This window comes from Pteropus medius, unplaced genomic scaffold (assembly GCF_902729225.1).
Source record: "Pteropus medius unplaced genomic scaffold, Ma_sr-lr_union100, whole genome shotgun sequence".
Lineage (NCBI taxonomy): Eukaryota > Metazoa > Chordata > Mammalia > Chiroptera > Pteropodidae > Pteropus > Pteropus medius.
This window is the reverse complement of record NW_024354875.1, coordinates 34,109,406-34,133,134: the sequence shown is the minus strand read 5'-3', so window position 1 is coordinate 34,133,134 and position 23,729 is coordinate 34,109,406. Positions and strand designations below refer to the sequence as shown.

General features: G+C 39.0%; 1 protein-coding gene across 1 annotated transcript in view; it reads left to right on the top strand.

Moving 5' to 3' along the window:
• Positions 1-23,485, top strand: part of WIPF1 (WAS/WASL interacting protein family member 1) — a 108,277-nt gene extending 84,792 nt beyond the window's left edge. The window contains 8 exon segments of the mRNA XM_039855827.1: positions 268-356; positions 4,097-4,226; positions 8,641-8,713; positions 8,715-8,839; positions 11,462-12,235; positions 16,023-16,235; positions 16,991-17,104; positions 20,659-23,485. Of these exon segments, the coding sequence (XP_039711761.1) occupies positions 306-356; positions 4,097-4,226; positions 8,641-8,713; positions 8,715-8,839; positions 11,462-12,235; positions 16,023-16,235; positions 16,991-17,104; positions 20,659-20,714 (1,536 nt within the window). The 5' untranslated portion in view covers positions 268-305 and the 3' untranslated portion in view covers positions 20,715-23,485.
• Positions 23,486-23,729: the final 244 nt, after the last annotated feature.

The window sequence follows — 23,729 nt, the reverse complement described above, 5'->3', positions numbered from 1 at the left end:
GTGGTGGAATTGAGCAGCATGAGGTGCTGGGTTTTGCTTCCCATATCTTAGGCACTTAGTCTCAGAAACCTACTCTGTTGGGGTCCTCCAGAACAGTCACATCTTAGCAATGTTGTAAAGGTCATTTCACCTCTTATAAAAGTTGGCTGATGTGAATAGCTGTCATTTTGATAGGAAAGGGGGACACCTAGAACAGAGCATTATTACTAAAGAGTCTAACGTAAGGAGTCTAACCATGTTGTATTTCCTTTTGTTTTGTTTTTACAGATTTATCAGCAAGATTGTTGAAAGCGTAACTGTCCAAGATGCCTGTCCCTCCCCCGCCAGCGCCCCCGCCGCCCCCCACGTTTGCTCTGGTGAGTGGCTCCATACCATTTATTATCCATGCATGAAGCAGCCAAATGAAGTCGAACCCGGCACACATGTATTTGTTTTAAATGTATTTGCATTCTGGCTTAAATACAATATGGCAAGCTTTCCAGGCGCCAGAGTAAGCCATACTCTTAGCTGTAGGGAATGTAGCGCGAGGGGGTTATTGTCTAAGGTCTCTTGCAGTGCATGGAGTACACACGTGGAATGTGGCCTGTTTCCATCAAGGGAAGTATCCTGTTCCTTCCCACATGCTGGCCCGAGACAGGTTTGCAGGAGGAGTTCTGCAGGGCCTGCACTGTTTCCATTCACATGGCCTCAACTTCTAGGTTTTAACTTTGGGGCAGGACAGTCTAAAAGCCCCAGGTCTCTGTCTGCAAATGCATCCATTCAAGTGTCCTCCAGACTTCTTTCTTTTTTCCTGACTTTGCCCCCCTCTTTCTTCCCACTCTCTGTTTTTGACAAATATCACCCCATCCCCCATACCCCTGATTTACCTCCCATACACTAACATCCACCTTTAAATCTATCCTTGCATTTAGATGCCAACTTTCCAAAGGAACTTTTTCTTTGGGCTCATCCTGGTTCTTGATAGACCCATCCTTAGAAGTTAGTGTACCCTCTTCCAGGAAGCCAGCAACCCTCCATGTGGTGAGAGGGAAGGGCTCCCAGCCATGTCCCATTACAAAAGCCTCCCCTAGCCTGTGAAACCTTTGCCACTAAGGGGCCTCCCTGTGATGGGCCTCCACTTTTCACTTGGGGAAACTGAGGCTCAGAGAAGAAAACTCTCTTGCCCAGGCTTCCATGGGACACATATATATAGCCCATCTAAGGTTGGAACCTAGTTGGAAGAACAGACCATTACTTAGCTCATTGCTATTTAAGGTGTGGTCCTCCAACTGCTGGTTACAGCTCCCACAGAGATAAGTACGGAAATATAGAGTAAGAAACTCTTATAGCAGTTTGAGAGTAGTGTTATGTCTAAGATTGTATTGTGTGCCTTTTACTGATTCATTTTTCTAATAATTCATTGTAATTTTACGAAAGTATCAGTCCATGATAGATTGGAAATTTTCCTTAAAAATTGGTCCTTCACTTAGGTAAGTTTGAAAAGCTTTGATCTGGCTAACATTGGATTAATTTATATTTCCCCCAAAGGCAGGTTGTATACCACTGCTGGATAGTACATGCCTTAATTTTTTTAAATTTTAATGCTCATGTGTTTATTTTAATGCGTGTTTTAAAATTATAACTAGCACACCCAGGGTTTAATGGTAAATTAATTTAAAATAAAATCTTCTCTGAAAAATAGTATAGTAAATAATATAGTAAGCAGACTTAATGAAAAACATTAAATGAGTAATAACACAGGTAGCATGACATGATGACCAAAATCATGAGAGCCGTATCAGAATTATTGAAGTTTGGGAAACCTTGATTTATCCCATCAACTCATTTCTATCCGTAATTCCTTGACTAAAAGCAAGATCATGGAGAAATAGCATATAGAGATGAGAAAAGGAAAAGGTGGGTTGGTGGCCACCATAGGACACCACCTATGGAACAAGCACACTGGACTGCCCCATGACAGAAGTTAGCATCTGCGGGGGGCAGGTATCAAAATAAATTTGGAGGCAGAACAGGAGGCTGGTGAGGGTTGCTGACCGAAAACTATTAAGAGATCTGATGTGGACACATCGCTTAACCTCTCTGGGCCTCAGGCTTTTTTAATCCTTACAACGAAGACAATAGATAATTCTAAAAGCTCTTTCTGAGATGTCCAAGGTATGTTGTTAAGTTGTAGAAACAAGTTTCAGAGCAGTAGAGGACGATCCCATTAGCAAAAGCAAATTCTATACAAAGAGCGTTTCTGGAACTGACTGCCAACAAGCTCTTAACGGGCTTGCTTCAGGGTATTGCTGGGGCTAATGGGAAAGAGGCGTTTTATTTATTAACTTTTTAAAATTGAGATATAATTGACATAAAACATTTTGTAAGTTTAAGATGTACAATGTGTTGATTGGATACATTTATATGTTACAATATAATTAGCACCATAGCTTTAGCTAATATATCACATCACACAATTATCATTTCTTTTTCGTGGTGAGAACGTTTAAGATCCAGCCTCTTAGTCATTTTGAAGTTTATACTACAGCATTGTTGACTGTAATTATTGTGCTCCAGAACTAGTTCATCTCCTAGATGCAAGTTTGTACCCTTTAACATCTTCTCAGTTCGTGGAAGGGCCATTTTAGATCCCACATTTACTCTGCCAGCGGGGAGGGCTCTGGAGTCAGACTGCCAGGGTTTGAATCCCAGCTTTTCCTCTTCCCAGCTGGCTGACTGGGGCAAATGATTTAACCTCTCCGTGCCTTAGTTTCTTTGTCTCTAGAATGAAAATAATGACTTACAGGGTTGATGAGGATTAAATGAATTAATACACAGTGCTAAAAACAGTGTCTGGCTCTTAGTAAAAGCTATATAAGTGTTAACTGTTATTATCATGAGCAATACTTTATAATAATTTAATAATTTCAAGACCCTCCCAGCTTAACACACAGATTCCTTGTAGCCTACTTCACGGTTTTTCTTAGCTCTCTCTCTGCCTCTAACTGCCTCTAACTATAGTAAATAGCTGGGTTGAGATATCAAGCTAAACTCTCCCAGGTCAACCTACTGTGGCCCTCACTAGCACCTCTAAAATCAGATCCTTTTTGAAGGGCTAGGGTCAGCCAAGATGAACTCTCAGGTCTGCCGGAAAGACTCTACCTGGGGCCAGGCCAGACCAAGCTAGTTTCCAAGCGCGACAGACACAGGCGCATGCCTACTTCTGAGTATGTATGCCGGGCTCTTAGTATCCTCACCCCCTAAAATAACCCTGAATAAACAAGAGCCCAATTTCATAGTAAGGATCTTTCCCAGGAATTCTGAAAATATAGTACCCAAACATTTTTAAGCAGCATCTTTGTCTGCTCTGCAATCTCTGTGTGCTAAGCTTTCAAAGAGATGAAAATCAGAAACACCTTAGGCCAAAGGGACATGAAGACACTTTTGGGAGGTAATGGAAATTTTGTACATCTTGATTGTGGTCGTGGCTACATGAGTGTATGTTTGTCACAATTCATAGAACTGTGCACTTAAAGGATGATTTTACTATATGTAAATTATACCTCAAATCTCCCTTAAATTAAAAAATAAACTTCAGCAATGTTAACAAAGGGAATAATTTTCTAAAACTTTGGTGAATTAAAAATAATACAGCTGACTCTTTTACTGGAGACAATTTTCTCCTTGCATCAGGTTAGTTCTAAAAGATAGGAAAGAGAAGTTATTCTTCAGGACACATTCTAGAGAATGAAGCCTTATGGTATCCTGCAGAATCTTCTCAGACTTAAAATTCCTTTCTCGTCCCTTCTCTGCTCTCAACATCCACCCCTGGCTCTGTTGCTTATAGCCAGACAATGGTCTGAATTTTCAGGGACTTTTATCAGGAACTGACTCTTCCTGCATTAAAAATGAGTGTAATTTATTGCTGCATCTGCTCCCAAATGTTCGGGTCTTAAAAAGAATGACATCGGGTCTAAAATTTGTGGAGAATTTACAGTCTATCGCCAAGAACCTTAATAATAAGCCTCTGATACTCTCTCTAGCTGTCCCTGTTCAGTGGTGTAGTACATGATTTTAATTCAAGAGATGAATATGAGTTTGCATGTTTTCCTTTCAGGCCAATACAGAAAAACCTACCTTGAATAAGTCAGAGCAGGCTGGGAGAAATGCTCTTCTCTCTGACATCAACAAAGGGAAGAAACTAAAGAAGACAGTTACCAATGACAGAAGTGCACCAATATTGGACAGTAAGTGAAAAAGTTGTTTTCTGTGGAGATAAATGGTTTATAGCTTACCCTACCCCTCCCACCCCAATTTTTTTTTTTTTGTATAACAGCTATAAGCCATGAATAAGGGACTGTATCACTCATTGTGTGAGGGCTCCGGTTTGGGTTCCTTCTAATGCTGCAGGAAGCCAGTATAATAATTCTTTGTCTAAGACACACACAGCAGCAGTTCTCTGAATTATTCACATGCTTTCTGGAAGTTAACCCTTTGCTCCTTGAATCACAGATCAAAAGGCAGCATGAAATATGGAAAGATTCATAGTCTTGGAATCAAAGGATGTGGGTTCGAGTCCTGACACATCCATCACTTACTATCTCCAAGCCTTATTGTCTTCATCTGTAAAATGGATATGGTAATTAATACCTGTTCTACTGTCCTCACAAGTTTGTTGTGAGCATCAAATGAGATAATGCTTATAAAAGTGTTTCCTTGTCTGGAATGTGAAACTCAAATGTAAGATATGATTATGAGGAACTTGGCGAAAGAGCAAATGAGATCACAGCCTTGCTTATCTATCCATTGTAAGTCTGAGATACTTTTTGGAACAAGGCAGGGTGTGTATAAACAAGCAAGTACCCACCACACAGGGCTACATATTATTTCTTAACAACAGAACGAAAAATTATACATAACTAGAATCGACTGGTAGTTAATAATCAGGCCCCGAGACGATCTCCTCACATTCCTATGCCAGGCAGATGTTTCCAGAATTCATCCTAGACCACAGATCCCATTTGGACTCAATAGGAAATTAATAAGTGACTAATGATGCAGGACTTTAACCAAGTGGAGGGGAAGAAGGGCTTAAGGAAGTTCTAGGAAAACTACCTAATAGGTAGAGAAGAAGGATCTAGGTTATATGAGAACATGGGTGTGGGAGGTAAATGGAAAAGAGGAAGACCAAGGCAAAGGCCTTTAAGTGCTGTTCTGTTACCAGGCAAGGTGGTGCAAATGAGAATGCACCACACCTCAGAAAGGAACTATGGGGTCTTTGACCCTTGACCCAGTTTTACCTCTAGATCAAAATGCCCAGAAAATTGTCACGGTTATTGTATAATCAATCCGTTAGTCCTCCTGATCCATGTCACAAGATTCTCCCGTGGTGATCCCAGTAGAGTCACTTACATCTGGGCAGCCTTGGTCCAACAACCATCGAGTCATGGTGCCACTTCCAGGACAGAGCCCAGTAGTTCTCTCCACTACGAATGGGAGGCCAGTCTTCAGGGAGGTGAATGTGAGTTCCCTAGACGGTGAAAGATACTGGACAGTCTGAATCCACAAATGAAAACTCACTATATTCTTCAAGGTCCACTTCTCCTCCCATTAAATGGAAATAAGTATTAGTTCTTCTCCCTTCCAGCTGCTCAGTGATGTACTTTGCTTGGTAGATACAGGATGCAACCCAACGCATGCCCTTGTTGTCATGTACTGAATTGGACACCAATACTTTTGTCACAAGCTCTTTGCAAGTGGCAAAGTCAGCCATGGTTTTGTATTTGTTTGCAGGTGAAACCTCCTTGGACTCTATATCAAAATCTTGACCATGGTTATGCATGATATAACTCTTGAAGTCAGCCTTGTCCTGCAATTTAATTACTGACAAAGTCACCTGGAGCTAGTTAGCTATCTTCAACTACTTTAGCTTCTCTACTGAAAGATACACTTATGTATGATGTCTGATAGTGCATTTCTCTCTTTGAATGTTTAATACTATGTAAAGGTGTCCTATGTCAATGGAGTATTCCAAAATGTACCATCCATTAATGAATAATGTTTGAATGACAAGGACATTATCAATATTATTGGTAATAATTCAAATTAGTAACAATTGCCAATTTTATCTGGAAGCAATTTTGCATACATTTCAAGAAATTGTTATTGTAATTTGATTTATGTTTTTAGGTGAAGTCATTATTGTGAGCTTGTTATCAGATTATTTCTTCTATCAGCAGAACTCCCATAAGTCTCCCAAAAGTGCCACACCTAGAAAAGATACAGAGCTAACAAAGACATGATAAATCTAATCCAGAAAAAAGAAAACAAACGAATGAAAGAACCCAGAAAGCAGATAGAGATTCAAAACAGATGTTCTAAAATTAAGGACGCTACAATGACGTCATATGCTATATCATTTGAAATCTTAAAGAAATTAATTTTCTAAGAAAAGCATAAATGTATCAAAATTCACTCATGAAGCCCCGTTGAGCAAGGAAAAAGCTGAAAACTTTATCGAATTACTTTCTCTCTAGAAAACTTTAGGGCCAGATGATTTTACTAGTAAATTCTTTCAGATTTTAAGAGCGAGCTAATTCCAGTGCTGTGTAAGTCATTCATTCCCAAACATAGGAAGAGACGGAAAGCTATCCGATAGGTATAATCAGTCTGGCATGATCCTAATGTCAAAATTCAACAAAGGCAGCATATGCACAAAAAGAAAGCTTGTATATCAGAGTCCCAGGGGACATGTGGCAATGTCCGGGGCATTTTTAGGTGTCACAACTTGGTGAGGGAGGGGTTCCATCTAGTAGGTAGAGGCCGGGGATGCTGTACACATTCTACAGAGAATAAGACAGCCGCCCACAACCAAGAATTATCTGACCCAAAATGTCAGTAAGAAATCATACTATAGATCGATCATTTATGATCATAGATGAGAGAATACTAAAACATCAAAAAATAATAATAATTCAGTAAGTATATTAAAAGAGTAATTTACCAAGATCAGGATTTATCTCATATTTAATATTAGAAAGTCTATAAACTTACCATATCAAATAAGGAAAACCACATAATCATTTCAGTAGATCCTGAACTGACATTTGATTAAATTTCATGTCATAAGAAAGTCTTAAAAAACTAAAATAGGAGGATCCTTGCTGACTACGAACATTTAGAATGAAGAAAAAATTATTTCAAACCAATAGTATATAATTTTGAAACAGTAGAGGCATTCTCATAAAAGACAAAATGTTTTTCTTTAGCAACATTAATAATTTATATTGTATCTTATTGGATTTTGTTAACCAATGTCACCATAAAAAATAAATAAATGAACTCAAAAAAATAATTCACATTGTCATGGAAGTTCAGTCATCAAAGTTATTACTTATATAAAACAGAAATAAGATAAGATACAACTATAGAAAAGAGGGGGCAAACCTTTATTATTTACAAACCATTATATCTACTAGAAAATCCAAGATAACAAATTTTTTGTAGATTTTAATTTAGAAAATATAGCAAAATATTTTATTAGATATCAAATGAAATTCCTGATGTCAGTAATAAACCAATCATAAAATTCAGTAGGAAAAACATCTCCATCACAATTTCACCAAATAAAAATGTATTCGAAGTAACCCTAACAAAAAACATGTGTAACTCATATCGTGAAAAATACAAAACTTTACAGAATAAATCAGAAGACATGGGAAAATATGCCATGTTTCCTTAAAGTCTAAATATTATAAAGTGTCAGTTCTCCTGAATTAATTTGTAGGTCTCATGTAATACTCATCAAAAACTCAACAAGGTTTTCTGGGGGTAGAACTTTAAACAATGCTTAAGCTCATGAAACATATTTACACTAATAAATTGTTAATAGACAATTTTTTAAAGAGGTATAATCATTGACTCTCATATAGATATAAAGCGAACATATATCGAAGATTTTCTTTAACCCATTAATCAATGGAATGTGATGTTCAAAGGAGAATTATTCAAAGTTTCACACATATATAGGCTGATAAATGCTGAAATGAATTTATAGAGAGGAGCAAAATGGGTCAATAATCAGTTGCATTCCACTGATCACAACCAATTTGCATTTCTATGGACAAATGTCATTTGCATTGTTATCAATTTTCTACAACTTACAGGGTTGTTGTAAAATAGCTCAAAGACATGGGAAATAACCCTGAAGGTTAGATAGGATACTTCGTAATAATTTTCTCTCTTCTTCCTTTCTTTTTTGTTTTTGGGTTTTTTTTGTTTCTTTCCATGGCTAGCCTCAGCTCAGACATCACGTCCTTAAAAGAGCCATCCCCAGGCACCGATCTATCCTAGCCTTTCCATGCACTCTTTATCTCATCAGCCTGTTTTAGTTTCTTTCAGTACTTATAACTGTCTGCATTCACTATTTTGGAAATAAATGCAAAATAAAACAAAATCTTTGTACTGTTTCAGATTGCAAAGAATTTTTAAAATATTAAGACTACTGTTGAGTGAATCCTTAAAATCCTGCGTTTTAATGAAATCCCAGTTGTCCACTATAGGCCCAGCTTTTATCGTTATTGTTTTCTTGGGCCGGGGCTGGTGGAATACTCTGGTGGTGTTTTCATACATGTGAAAAGATTATGTTTTCTTCCCCTGCAGAACCTAAAGGAGCTGGTGGTGGTGGTGGTGGTGGCTTTGGTGGAGGCATGCAGGATTCCATGGAGGGAGGTATGTGGTGGTGGTGCAGGGCAGGGCACAGGCAGCGTGGTGGTGCTTGGAGGTGGTGGACCACCCGGCTTGGGAGGACTGTTCCAGGCTGGAATGCCGAAGCTGAGATCCACAGCCAACAGGGATGGTGGTAAGGAGAGTTTCTTTCTCTCTTAGTAACTGAAGACAAGGCAGAGCTTGGTGGTTTGGAGGCTTGTCGTGGTGTGCCCTTGAAAACAGTTTAGATTGCTTGAACTGTTAACATTCTTTTGTAAGAGACTCTATTTAGCATCATTTTTTTTTTTCTAAATCAGCATCAGATAACTCTATCGAGCTGTTACATATTGTCCAATGTCCTTGGGGTAACTTGTAAAGGGTGATCTAGATTGGGAAGAAAAGGAAGGAGCAAATGGAACTTGCCAACTCTGGAAACTGTGCCTGGTGACCTGGAAATTCAGCTTTCTTTGTGAGGTAACCTGACCCAGCTGTCTAGGATAGCACATACTTGTGAGCCACTTTTCAAACACACTATGGAGCATGTCCTATGGAATATAATTACATATCTCACTAAATTTAAAAAGTGTTTTGCATGACAGACATTGGCATTTAAGGGCCAGTGATTCTAAGTATTCTCTGCAGGGAGCCAAGGAAATGAGGCCTACAGGATTGTCTGTGAATCTGATGGCAGAGAAGAAAATTGCTCCTGGTCATGTCTAAATAAAAAACCTTACGGAGTGTATAAGGTTCTCTCCTTAGCAGAAGCTCAAGAAATTGTATCATAAAACTGTCTCTTTTTTCCATGTTTATTGTGTTAGAAGAATTTTATTTCTAATTCTGTGATCTTTTAAAATGTCTGCTGGGAAAAGCGTGAAATTCTCACATTGATGTAGTCACTGAATCCTCAGGATTAGCTGACTATTTTAGCCTTGGATGGTCAAAATTTAAAAAAAGAATAATGAGAGTCCATCTTGCTAGACGTGCACTTAAATTTAAATTTACTTATTCAAAACCCAACAAAGGGATTTGAGGCAGCTGACAAATGCATACATTTAATAAAAAGTGAAGGATCTAAGGCAAAAGACAAGTGGAAGTAAAATAATAAAATGAAGATGGACTTTAGGTTAGTACACAAAATGGTATACCAAAGTACATATGTTTATAGTATACTATCCACATAATGGATCCTATCCATGTAATGTAGTAACTGAAGCTTTCATCTGAACTTGGAAGATATAATGGATTACAAGTGTTGGTGGCATAGAAATAGACCACACTGTCAAAGAAAATACAGCTTTTTTTCTAGTACTAACGTCAAAATAAAACATCGTCTCTAGAGTTCATGTTATTTCACTGTTTAAATCCATCTGAATGTCTGTCATTGTATCTTGGATAAAAGTTGAACCCCTTCTGGCCTACGAGGCTCTTTATGACCTGGCCCCTGATGGTCACTCAAACTCTATTTCTTAGGGATCTTTTTTCTCCATGCTCACTGTGTCTCAGGCACAGGGCCTCGGTTTTTTCACTTGAAACTCATTCCCACCACAGGGCCTTTGCATCTACTGGTCCTCTGCCCAAAGCCCTGCTCTTCCTCATCTTTCCAGGGCTAGCCTCAGCTCAGACATCACGTCCTTAAAAGAGCCATCCCCAGGCACCCATCTATCCTAGCCTCTCCATGCAGTCTTTATCTCATCAGCCTATTTTAGTTTCTTTTAGTACTTATAACTGTCTGCAAATATGTGTTTGCTGGTTTATTTATCTCCCCCACAAGAATGTAAACTATAAGAGAGAAGATATTTTCTATTTCGTTTACTCCTCTGTCTCTAGCATCTAGAATAATATCTGGCATATAGCAAGTGCTCAATAAATATTTGGTATATTAATTAGCTCATGATGAAGTGGTAGAAGTTTTCAGGCTAACCATTTTTTGACAATTACCTTGGGTTCCAAGAGATTCTGGGGTGGTAGTTTAAATTTTTCTATAGCTTTGGTTCTCCCTTTAGTCATTTGTTGAACCAAAGCAGTTTAATATTAATTATGTAATAGGGTTGTCCTGTCCTGCCAATACTGAAGTGGAAATTGACCCAGTAGGAACAAAGTTGTGTAGTTGCTTACTTCTTTGCAGATTAAGATGATCCACTGGTATCGACTCTTTCAATTAAACTTCAACGGTTCCTTTTTCTGTTCTTAGTTCCTTCTTTTTGCAATCATGACTCTTCCATTATATATTTGCACCTTCTCTTGAGAATTTCTCTTCAAAAAGACTAGGTGAGCCCTCCCATATGGAGTTTTATATTGGGATAACTAATTTCGTCACCTAAAATAGCTAAATTATTTTTTAAGCCTAAGAGGAACAAAGGCGAGGGGACCAGAATGGTGATGGGGAGAAAAGAAAATCATGAGCAGAAATCTCATGTGCCACAACTGTCCTCTTCTTGTCCTCTCATAATGAATAGGGATCTCTCCAGAACTCTTACCAGCTTCATCCTGGTCCTCGTCCATACATAATGACGAGAGACCTTTTCAGAATCCTTCTGAAAGCTGACAGGTTGTAGAACCTCACACTAGAAGGTAAACAGAGAACTGTGATCTCTTCCTTTCTCTTCCTCCAGAAAAGACCACATTGTTTGGTAATTTGCTTTTTATATAAGTAATAGTTACCTATATTTTATAACACCTAGGAAAGGACTTCCAGTAGTTGGGAGTATATTCCAGTTCTCTGGTTACTTTTAAAGTTTCTAATTTTCTCTCTGATTTTTTTTCCCCTGTTCTTCAGATTCTGGAGGAAGCCGACCCCCGATTTTGCCACCAGGAGGAAGATCTATATCTGCCAAACCTTTCTCACCCTCAAGCGGCCTGGGGAGGTTCCCTGTGCCTTCCTCGGGCCACAGAAGTGGACCCCCAGAGCCTCAGAAGAACCGAATGCCTCCCCCGAGGCCCGACGTGGGCTCAAAGCCTGATAACGTTCCCCCTCCAGTACCTAATACGCCGAGACCCATTCAATCAAGTCTGCACAACCGGGGGTCCCCACCAGTGCCCGGGGCCCCCAGGCAGCCCAGCCCTGGGCCGATCCCTCCCCCTTTTCCCGGAAACCGAGGTGCTGCTTTTGGAGGAGGCTCTATCCGTCAGAGCCCCTCAGGCTCCAACTCGCCCTTCTCCAACAGGCCTCCCCTGCCCCCTACCCCGAGCAGGGCCTTGGATGACAAACCTCCTCCGCCACCTCCTCCAGTGGGCAACAGGGCCTCCATCCACAGGGACGCGGTCCCACCGCCGCCCCCGCAGAACAGCAAGCCACCAGTGCCTTCCACCCCGCGGCCTTCCTCCTCGTCGCAGGCGCCACCTCCGCCACCACCACCCAGCAGGCCCGGCCCTCCCCCCATGCCTCCTGGTTCCAGCGGCAGTGACGAAATCCCAAGGCTCCCACAGCGGAATCTGTCCCTCACGTCATCATCGGCACCTCCCTTACCTTCGCCTGGACGTTCGGGTCCTCTTCCTCCCCCGCCCAGTGAGAGACCCCCTCCTCCAGTGAGGGACCCACCAGGCAGATCAGGTATGGCAAGACATGCGGTGAGTTGTCTCCCTGAAACCCACCCAGCCTGCCAAATGTCACTAATAATCCTATACTTGAATAGACTCCAACAAGAAGCTTAAGTGAACTCTCAGACTGTTTTCATCTGTTAAGTGACACGTAGGGCTGTGTGATTTCATCTTGACCTCCTGTAAACCTCTGGGGAAAGTGGGACTGATATTTCTGTTTTAGAGATGAGGAGACTGAGTAATCAGTAAAGTTAAATGATCACAAGCTAGTTAATAAAGAAGAGGCTAGAACTTTCATCTTCCATCTCCCCATTCTACTACCCTGACTCCCTAAAGTGATTTGATGTCTTAATTGGGGAAATAAATTCCCATCTCCTGCAGGAGGGCCCTATTATTTCCACAAGAAGGGCAGTTATTTAAGAGCTAATGTCCGTACTTCTCTCTTCATCTGTCAAGCTCAGAGGCCACTTTCCGCTCATTAAAGACAAATTTTAGAGTCCATTTTGCTGTTTGTTAACGTCTCTGGCACATAGATTCCATGGGAATCAGATAAAGGTCTAGGCTCTCGCTTCATAAAAATGCTCCTAAGCACAAACTCAGAATTTTCATGGATTGAAAGACCTGCTGAAGCGCATTTGCGTTCCCAGCCGGGGCTGAGAAACCTGAACCTAAGGGAAGAACTTTTCAGAGGATGAAATGAAATGTGAGGATTCCCCAGGGTTTGTACTCTCTCCACTAATTATAATAGGCTCCTTTCTGTTTTATGTTGGTTATTGATGGATTCAGAGGAACTATCTACTTTTTAAATTTAACCTTATCTTACAAGATATTTGGAAATGGGGCATGTTTTTCTCTATGAGAAGCTAACTGACCTTTGACCCTGTGACCCCAGGAACCTAATACCATTCTTTCAACCAGTGGTTCTCAAACTTGACCACATTGTAGAATCACCAGGGGAGCTTTAAAAACCACCATGCCTGCGTCCCTTCTCCGGGGTTTCTGGTTTCACGGGTCTGGGTTGCAGACAAAGCAATCGGGATACTAGGGTTATAATATTCCAGTGATTGTGATGTGCAGCAAAATCTGAGAACCATGCCTTCGAACCTCTCCGCCACAGAGATTGGGCTACATGGATAAAAAGTTAGCTAGTCGATTCGATCCAATCCCTAGACATTCTGGTATTTCATTCAGTATTCTTCAGTGAACGAACAAGAACAAGTAGTCAGATGAATGAAATACAGTGTTTTCTTTTTATTCAATCAGCTATGGATTTTGTCCTCAAGTGGATGAGGAGCTATTTGCATGGCTCCACCAAATGGATGAATCAGCACATTAAATCTCCCCCAAAATAGGATAGGCAGTGACATATAATCATAATACTTGTTGTTCCTTTCAATTATATGTCATACCTGTTATTATAGAAAATGCAGAAAAGTATGAAGAAAATAAAAATCACCCTACCACCGCTATCCATCCAGAAATAATCATTGATAACATTTTTTACATATCCTTTTAATCTTTTTAAAATGCATATATATGCATGGTTACAAAATTTGTATCACATTACATATATTGTGTGGTAATTTGCTTTTCATTTAATATCTCATTAACATTTTCTGATATGACACAACCTAACTTTTAATGACTGTATGCTATTAAAGTCCTGCCAAAGTACCTTGATTATTTAATGCCTTACTTGGTCATACAGGCCTTCTCCAGATTTTGCTATTGCAGATAATGCAGGAATACATTCTGGTAGCTAAATATTTGTGCACATCTCTGTGTATTTCTTTTGGATGAATTCCTACGAATGGAATTTCTAGGTCATTGAGTGTGCGTAGTAAACTATAGATGTCATAGGCATTGCCAAATTGGCCTCTAGAAAATTCCTACTAGGTTAGAGTCCCACAAGAAACACATGGGAGGATATCAAGGGCCACCTGTGTTTTGAGAGATGGCTTGGCTTCATTGTTAGGGGGGTGGGCTTTCACATTTACCAGATTTGTAGTCAAATCCTGGTTCTTCCTCTCATTAGCTTCCTGATTTGGGCTTTTTAACTTTCCAACACCTCTGAGGCCTCATCTGCTGTCCCTACACCTCCCAAGGCTGTTGTAAGAATGAGATAAGTGTACCTAGTGGTTATCTTATTTCACGGCATAAATGATCATTTTTATTATTATGCTGCCAGTGGGAAATAGAAATCTGTTTTCTTTTCTATTGTACTTGTCCAGGTTTGGAGCTGGACAGGTTGGAGAAGTAGGAACATGAACATTTACTTTAAAAGAGAGAGAGATAAAGAGAGAGGTAGTAAGTCGATCAAGTTACCAGGCCCCGTAAATACTGGAAGTTTAGTTTACATTGAGTGACAATTATGTGGTGGTAGTACCAGTGAAGTTAAGCCCATAACATGTGAGATACTTTTCTCCACAATAAATCTACTCTTACTGACTGGGACTCCAGCAATGACAAGCAGATGGGGCAGTAAATAAGCCCTACTCGGTGAGGCACTGAAGACTCTTTGGGAGACCAGCCAGGGCAGGGCATGCCTCCCACCTCCATCAAGTGTCCGAGTCCAGACTTCCAGGAAGGGATACCTGTGATGGGTGGGTCATTCTCTTTAAGGTCCTCTAGTTGGATTCTGAATTTGTAGTGAACAAGAGATATTTATATTTATAGCATCATAAGACATTGTGTTACATAAAATGACAGCATCTGGCAAGTAGAGCACACTGCTGAAGATCAGGAATAATGACTAAGTCCATTTTGGTTTACAGGCGAAATGCTCAAGTTCTTTTTTTTTCTTTCTTTTTATTTTTAAATTTACTCATGACCCAAATAGCCCCTGCATTTGAAGGCTGGGAAAAGCAAGATAAGTTCCTTTGTATTATCAAAAAGAATTTACTTTGAATTATTTTCTAGGAACTTAAAATTTTCTGATTATACATATTCCTGCATTTTTAAAAAATGGTTTCAAATACTTACATAGTACTTTTTATTTGCCTTTTCAGTAGTTATTTCTGGCAACAGTGCTGTAAGAAAGATGACCGGTGCTCCTTTGTAGGTAGGACATTAGGTTCCGTAGGGTAAGCATCCTGCTCAGGGTCAGGAGCCTGCACTTGCATTTATAGCCTTGACATTGATCAGCTGTTTGTCACTCCCTATGTTAATCTGCCTCCCAAAAGAGGAAGAACCAGGAAGGAACTTCTGCTACTCTCAGGATGACTAATTTAATTTCCTGATCGTACTTCTGCCTGGAAACAGAGCGTATGCATCACAGAAACATGCTTGTGTGATTAGCAATAATACTGTGCATTTAAAGAACTTAATCCCTCTGAAGATCTAAAATAACTTCATAACTATTTTATTTTTAAATTCTTTTTTAAAACGTTTATTTAATAATTGTTATATCACAATAATTAGTTCAATAGCTACTTAAAAGGATTTTAAAATGTGTTTAAGCATGTATATGGTTGTCGGTATAAACACATTATCACCTGTTCTCAAGTTAACTGTATCATCTCCAATCTAGATACTAACTCAAAGCCAAAACAGCCATTTTGTTCCCAATATGAACTCATTTCACAGCCATGTATACATATGTGCCTTTCTGGGTCTATATGTGCCTACTCCTTTCTTGGCTAAATCTCCCAGGAAGTCTCCACCATTTCTCTGTGTTCTCTAGTAAAAGAGCATGTATCCAGCAGGTGCATGCTCGGTAATTGCACCCTGAGGATGATCATGATAATAGTAATGCAAGTTGTAAGTTACTGCACTAAAGGTCATCTTTTCTTCTGCTCCAGGCCCTCTCCCACCGCCTCCTCCCATAAGCAGAAATGGCAGCACGTCTCGGGCCCTCCCTGCCACCCCGCAGTTGCCATCCAGGAGTGGAATAGACACCCCCAGGAGTGGGCCCCGGCCTCCCCTTCCTCCCGACAGGCTTGGCACTGGGGCACCTCCCCCACCTCCACCATCAACTTCAATTAGAAACGGCTTCCAAGACTCCTCTTGTGAAGGTGAGTCGTGGTCAGAACTCCTTGGAATGGGTCAAATTTCCCATTCAACTCCTATAAGGCAGCAGTTGAATGGAAAATTTGTTTGTGTTTATTTGTGTTTGCATTAACATTTCTTGGTTGTATGACCCTCATTGTTATCACACTGCACTGCTGTAATCTAACTAACTATTTTAGGGCCCACCATGATTTCAAATTAAAAACAGTAATCCCCCTCCTCCACTTTCCAAAAAGGCAGATCACGTTTCTCTGTTCCTTGTTAGAGTCTCATTTCAGTTAACTTTCCAGAGATTCCAAAATTCTGAAAAGAACCATTCTTATAGCTTACCTCCTTACTACTTTACTTACCTTTCTAAACAGTTTGCTGTAGTGAGAGGCCCGATGGCCTACAAATATTAAGCAGCTTACCTCTGCTTCTTATCAGAGGGTCCCAGTTATTCCTTCCACTGGTGGGAGGAGTAATTAAGAAAGGTGCCCCAAACCTTAGCCCCCAGCTCCAGAGAGGGACTGGCTGGGTCTTAGTCACTCTAGTTAAAATCACTTGGATCTATCATTGGTTTGATCTGCAGACCAGTATATTTTATTGATGTGCTAATCAGTGACATCTATGGCACCTCCAGCTTTTCTCTAAACCCGTAGATATAAAACTAGATGCGATCTCTTCAGTTCTCTCTAAATTTCATTCTGTGCCTTTCATTACATAAGTCTTCACAGCAGATTGTCTGTTACTGAAGATACTGTTTGTTTCTCTCCCTCAGATGAGTGGGAAAGCAGATTCTACTTCCATCCAATTTCTGATTTGCCACCTCCAGAGCCATATGTGCCAACGACCAAAAGTTATCCCAGTAAACTGGCAAGAAATGAAAGCCGGAGTGAGTATTTCTGCAAGGACTATTGGCAGCTTCCTACTTGAATAGCTTGGGTTATTATATACAACCGAGGGTTGGATAGGAAATCCAGGCCTCTTGCCTGGAGTGGAGAGAAACCACTTCTGGATTTGGAGCCATCTAAATTCTGGTAAACTCTCCTTCTACACACAATGTGGAAAATGGAGCTATCCAGATGAGAAACGATTATTTTAATGTGTCATTATAGCTCAGAATACTTTTGGGTTGCTAATAGATTACATTTTATTATTTTGCTGTTTAGACAATCGTCCCCCATTTTGATGTCCCTGAGATGGCACAAATATAGCCGTCTTCTATTCCTACTAGTTGTGAGACGGGCAAAATGTCTTATTAATTATGACAAAAATTCATTGTAACTGCTTTGATCTTTTAAATGCATTATAGCTTTACAAAGCATTACATGAAAATTTTAAGTATACCCATAATCTCCACTTAACAGATTTTCATTTTACCTGGTTCTCTTCTAATTTTTATCCATCTAATTCTGATTAATTTATATGGTTATAATTATAGAGTACAGTTTTTTGGTGGTGGGGCTTATATACTATCGCTTAGTAAACGCTTCCCTATTTTATCACATCGTTTTTCATTATACAGGATTCTATCAAGTCAGCATATAATAATTTTATTTACCATTATTGGACATTTAATTTATATTGTTTCTGGTTTGTTTGTTTTCTTTTTTTATGAATTTATTTGAACCAAATTGATGACGTATGCCAGGAAGCATGATCTCAAATGCTCCCTGTTTCTGTTTTTTTGCTAATATATGTAATGCTACCATAAAGAAGTGAATCACTTTTCCCCATCGAGAAAAAATGTGAACAAGAAGAGGAAATAGAAAAACTAATATTTCACAACAATAAGTGTATAGAACTGAGAGTCTCAGACTTGTACTATCTTTAGCTTCAGAACCATACTCCCAAACCAGAAATATGTCGATAAAGGGTATGTCAAATAACTGTCACAATGTCTCTAGCCTTGTCCATACTCCCTAGCAGAACTCCTTATACATACTCAGAGCCTACTGACTCATTTTTAACACATAGCTCTTAATTTTTAGTTGGTTCCCAGCCTTAGAGCAGATTAATATCAGCTGAAGTTAAGGTTGGTTAGAAGCAAAATCACTGACTTCAGGGAGAAGTGATAGATGGCAGTGTCAGGTCCAAGGAAGAGATAGGGACACGGAGTCATATTATCTTAGAGAACTGGACCATACTAGGTGTTTTTGTTGGGCTATTAAGGACATGCTAAGTTGTGCTTTGTGCCTCTATTGAAGAACTCAAAGAATTAGAAAATATTTTAGGAAAATTTCCATGAACAAATGATAGAAGTAAACAATATTGCTGGTTGAAAGGAAATAATTCCTAGGAAAACTCATTTATGTGGAATGCTACGTGCCCAACATTATAGGTATAACTATAATACAATTATCATCTGTGAGTTGGTGGTTGAAATTTTTGGTGAAAAATAAGTCTTCACATGGGACAAATATCTTTGAAGCGTGTGTGTGTGTGTGTGTGTGTGTGTGTGTGTGTTTACATCATAAGAGGGGCTTCTCTCTACTAAGAGTACAGCCTGTTTTTCTTCTTTCTTGGGCACTAATAAATGAATTCACTTTAAGGAGTTGTTCACGTAAACTTTAAATATTTTTTTCCTGATTTTTTATAAGTATTCTTAATCTAACTTAAATATCATCTAAATATTTAAATTAGTAACAGAACCATCCTCCCTATCCCCTCTAGATTTTTAGTTTAATAGCAGAACACATTTTTTCCCCGGCCTTCCTGTTTTTAAGACTATACAAAACTTGAGGACTGAAGCTATGCCTTGCTCATTATTGCATCTTCCTCCAGTGTTACAGAGCTTGAAACATGGTAGACATTTAAAACTATTTCTTTCATTGGTGAATTAATTTCCACTGTCCCCCAACCCCCGCCAATGTTTTTTGTAGATTTACTTTAAATATTTCTAGCTTAGTGCATGTTTAATGTTTTATAATGATAATGTATCATCTCTAAAAAAATAAATAAAATACTATCAAGTGGTTTTATTCTGCTCCTGTAGTTGCCTTGGCCTCCAAGACCCACAGCCTGGTAGGATACCCAGATAGCTCTGAGCAGTGGCACCTAATTATAGTTTTGCACAGGCCAGCCCTTGTTTTGCTAACCACTTGTGGTATGTCACTGGTGGTCAAGGTCCCATGACAGATGATTGGTTTATATCCAGAATAGTCTTTCCTCAGATGCCAGCCCAAGAAAAGACTTGGTTGGGATGGCAAGAGGAAGAAGAAAAGTAATGGACTGCCAGTGTTTTCTCTGATACCTTGCTCAAAAACTTTGTTCTATCTCTGAAATCTCTAAGTGGGCAATGAATTTCGCTGTCGAGATGCCTACTGAGGTATCTATTGGTGAAAGCCTGCCTGAGTCTCAGAGCAGTGGCCATAGCAGACCTACTCAATTGATATGTGCCCCTGGTAGACTTGCTCACAGCATCTGAGCACCTGGTTCCATGCCCAACAACTATAAGAGCCTCAGGAAAATGTGTATGGGGCAAGTCCATTGTGAATGGATTTTAAACCTGATTACAGTGCACTATAGCTCATAAATATGCATAGTTTTTAAAAGAACACTATCAACAGAGTGAAAAGGCAACCCCTGAAATGGGATAAAATACTTGCAAATCATATATGTGATAAAGAATTAATATCCAGTATATATATAAAGAAGTCCCACAATTTAACAACAACAACAAAAACAATTCTAAAAATAGGTTGAATACTTAAATAGACATTTCTCTGAAGAAGATATACAGATGGTCAATAAGCACATGAAAAGCTCAACATCACTAATCATAAGGGAAATACAAATAAAACTACAATAAAATACCACTTCACACCCATTAGGAGGGCTACTATCGAAACTGCATTGTTTAGAAATTAGAAAATACCTAAATGCCCAAGAAAAGGGGATTAGATAAATAAACTGGAGTATACCTATATAAGAGAATGCAGCGTGTCATCAATAATTATATTTGTAAAAAGTAATTACTTTGAAAGATGTTCATACTGACAATATATAATCCAATCTTTTGGAAGACAAAAGGGAACTGTTTATATATAGAAAACAAATGGAAAATATACAAATAATGTTTGGTTATCTCTGAGTGATGCTAGCATGGGTGAATTTTCTATTTTGTTTTCTTACTCACCTATATTTTCTAAACCAATAATAAACACATGCTATGTTTGTGATGAGAAGAAAAGCATTTTTTTTAACGTTTTTAACTTTGTGCAAGTAATCAGTAGCCAGAGGTGGGTCATCCTCTAATGGCATTTGTTTAGACCCTTGCTTGCTTCTTCCCTTTACTTCTCACTTCTCATCAACAGGTGCCAGTTATTTTTAGCTCTGGTCATAGGTGGTGAGATATTGGGTACCTTTGCAAACATCCTTGAGTGTCTACAGTGAGAATATAAGTTTTCTAACCAAAATTTACATTTTGTCTATTTTTTCATCAAGGTGGATCCAACCGAAGAGAAAGGGGGGCTCCACCCCTTCCTCCCATCCCGAGGTGATCCTTGCCTGCTCTTCTCCACCCAAGCCCAAGAGCTACTTCTGTTGTTGTTGTCAAGAGTTGCACACCCTCCTCCCCTTGTCTTCCCTTGTCCCCTTCATAGTGGCAGTAGGGAAGAAGGGATGGTGAGGTGGGAGTATGTGTGTGCAGGGTGGGAATCCACTAGAGAAATGCACCTAGCTTTTTATATTGTATATACTCTCAAAGTTATTGCTTGCTTCAGCTTATAGCCCACCAGTGTTTTCTGCTTGGGAGTCAGTTGGCTTTTATGGCAAGTAGGCAGAGATGAATTGTGTCCCAGCTTTCAACCAACCAAATTCAAACATTCACTGCTTATTTGCTACAGATAATATTAGTCCCTGAAAGCTGCTTGCTTCCATGCCTTTTTTGCATGCTTGGCCTCCTGTCTGTTTCCATGAACCACAGACCACCTACGATAGTTGCTGAGCAAGGGCTCACATGAAATTTTTGTGGTTATAGATTACAGTCTTTGGCAGTCTGAAGTAGGCTCTAAGACACACTCTCCAATAGAAACATAATATGAGCCATATATACAACTTAAATATTTCTAGTAGCCACATTAATATGCTTGTGTTTTACACTTAAAGCACATCTCTATTTGGAATAGTCACATTTGAAGGGCTCAATAGCCACATGTGGCTGGTGGCTACTATATTGGACAGTACAGGTATAGAAGACAGAGGCAAGTGCAAAAACCTCTTGTTTAAAAAAAAACAAAAAATGCAAGATGAGCTTTAGCAATTCAAGAGGTAACACCAAGGTCAGAAATTGATCTAATAGGGTTTACAGTCACGTGGAATAAAGCCATTGGAAAGAAACTGAAAGCCTGTCGTGGCTTCCGGGCCCAGAACCAGCTGGCTGGAGCTTATCTGTTGGTTGACTCCTGCCTTGTGCATCTGAGGCAGCTTCATTTCTCTCCTGCCCAGCTTGCTCCTCAGGGCAGGGAGGCTCATAGGCTCTGTAGTGGAGGGAAAGTCAGAGAAAGATAGCAAATCAGAAACGCTGAAGAAAGGAAGGACCAGATTTGGGTTGATGGGCAAAACTCTAAAAATTTAACCCTGATGCTTATGAGGTTGAGAGGAAGAGATTGCTACTGCAATTGGAGGGAATTTGTTTTTTTAATCTACCCAAGAGAATCATTCGCCTTGGATCTATGCAAATAAATCTACCGAAAAAAACCATAGGGAAGAGCCAGCCTTGCCTTTTTTTGTATAATTGTGTTTACAGACTTTACTGGGACTTAAATCTAGCTATAGAGTTGGATGAAAAATATTTCCATTTAGATGTTTTATACAGTTGATTATTTTTTTAAATTACCATTACTTATTTTTTAAAAGCACACGGCCACATATGTATATGTATATCTACCTAAACTTTGTGTCATGGCTTCAACGTATTGTTCATGTTTTACTGGGAGACGCTAACAAGAAATCAATCCAAAGAAATTTTTGAAAGAAACATTCCTATTTATAGAGTAAATAATCGTTTCATTTATATAAAAGCAAAAGAACTTAGAGTTCTAATAAATGGGATATCTAATAAATTATGCTGTTACCCATCAGAATGTATTGCATTTTTATAACTTTCCTTGCCAAAGTCCTGGGCTTAGTACATTAGAGAACTTGGGTTTTTTCCCCCTCTCCTCTACCATTCATTTGTCTTTCAGTCACTTAGGGCCCTTTATCCAAAGAGAATCAAGAAACATAAAGGTATAACAAGCTTGGCAAGGTATTTTCCAAAAAAAAATTTTATCTGCAGTATTTTGACAATATAACAACAACATTTTATTTTGGATCCTTTGACCATATATCAAGTCGATTAAAATCCCTATGAGAAAGCCTAATGACAGACTTCAGAAAAGAGCCCTTCCTAGCAAATACTGCAGAGAAAAGTCTGACCCCAAAAAAGCGGGTCCGAATTTTGTGAGAGGAAGTAAGAATGGCCAATTTTCTTGTATATTCTAACTTTGCAGGTACCGTCCTAAAGTCTGAAACAGGGTCACAGCTCAAAGTTGCTATTCACCCAGGACAGAGATGTGTTAGAATGTGTTTTTAAGTGAATGTTTCATTAATACACCTATTATACCCTTGCTTTGAAAGTTAGCAACCCAGTTGCATACAAAACTTTGAATAAGTTCTATGCTAAGATCTTCAACTATGGCAAATCACAAAAATGAGTATTTCCTTCCCTGAAATCAGAGCTTACATGTGTTTTTTTCCCATAAAATTTCCAGATAAATGTATTCCAGATGCAACACAGTATTTTAACATTCACATATCATTTTATATTGAAATGTATTACAGTATTAAAATTCAGTGTTCAGTATTTATTTCGCTATGCATTTTATTTAGTAAAAGCTGAGAAAAATGTTTAATCCAATGGTGCCTTACTTTGTGATTTGAAAGAATTTGACTTTTTATGTCTAAGTAGCAGATTATTTACATATTTGTAAAAACTGGTAGGCCTTTATATTTTAACTTGTAATACCCATTTTGTTATCTTAGTAGCAGAAACGGGATGATTGTTAAAGTGCCCAAAAAATTTTGGCATGAAATTAATTTCTCCCTGTTTATAGCCAGGGACTATAAAGGAAGAAAAGTGTTTTTCATTCCACTGCACTATGTAAACATGCACATTTTGGTATCAATGTCACCAGGATAGTTTAAATGGTAGCATAGGAACTATCCAAGACATCTGCGTCTTTGTAATTTAGCCAGACAATAAATAAAAGCAGAATGATATGAGTGTTAACTGGTGGTTTTTATTTGTGTTGTCTATATAAATATAAATGAAAAAGCAAATGTCTGTTTTCTGTGTTATACTTTGGTTAAAAAAGACATTCCCAAAAAGAAGAAGAAGGTTTGAATACAAAAGTAAATGTTCATCACATCTACTTTCTAATACCTTGTTTGTTTTTCCTGAGAATCTGTCTCTTAGTCAAAATCCGTTGTCTTCAGGCCGATGCTTCTACTCTAAGGTAAAGGTGGGTGGTGGA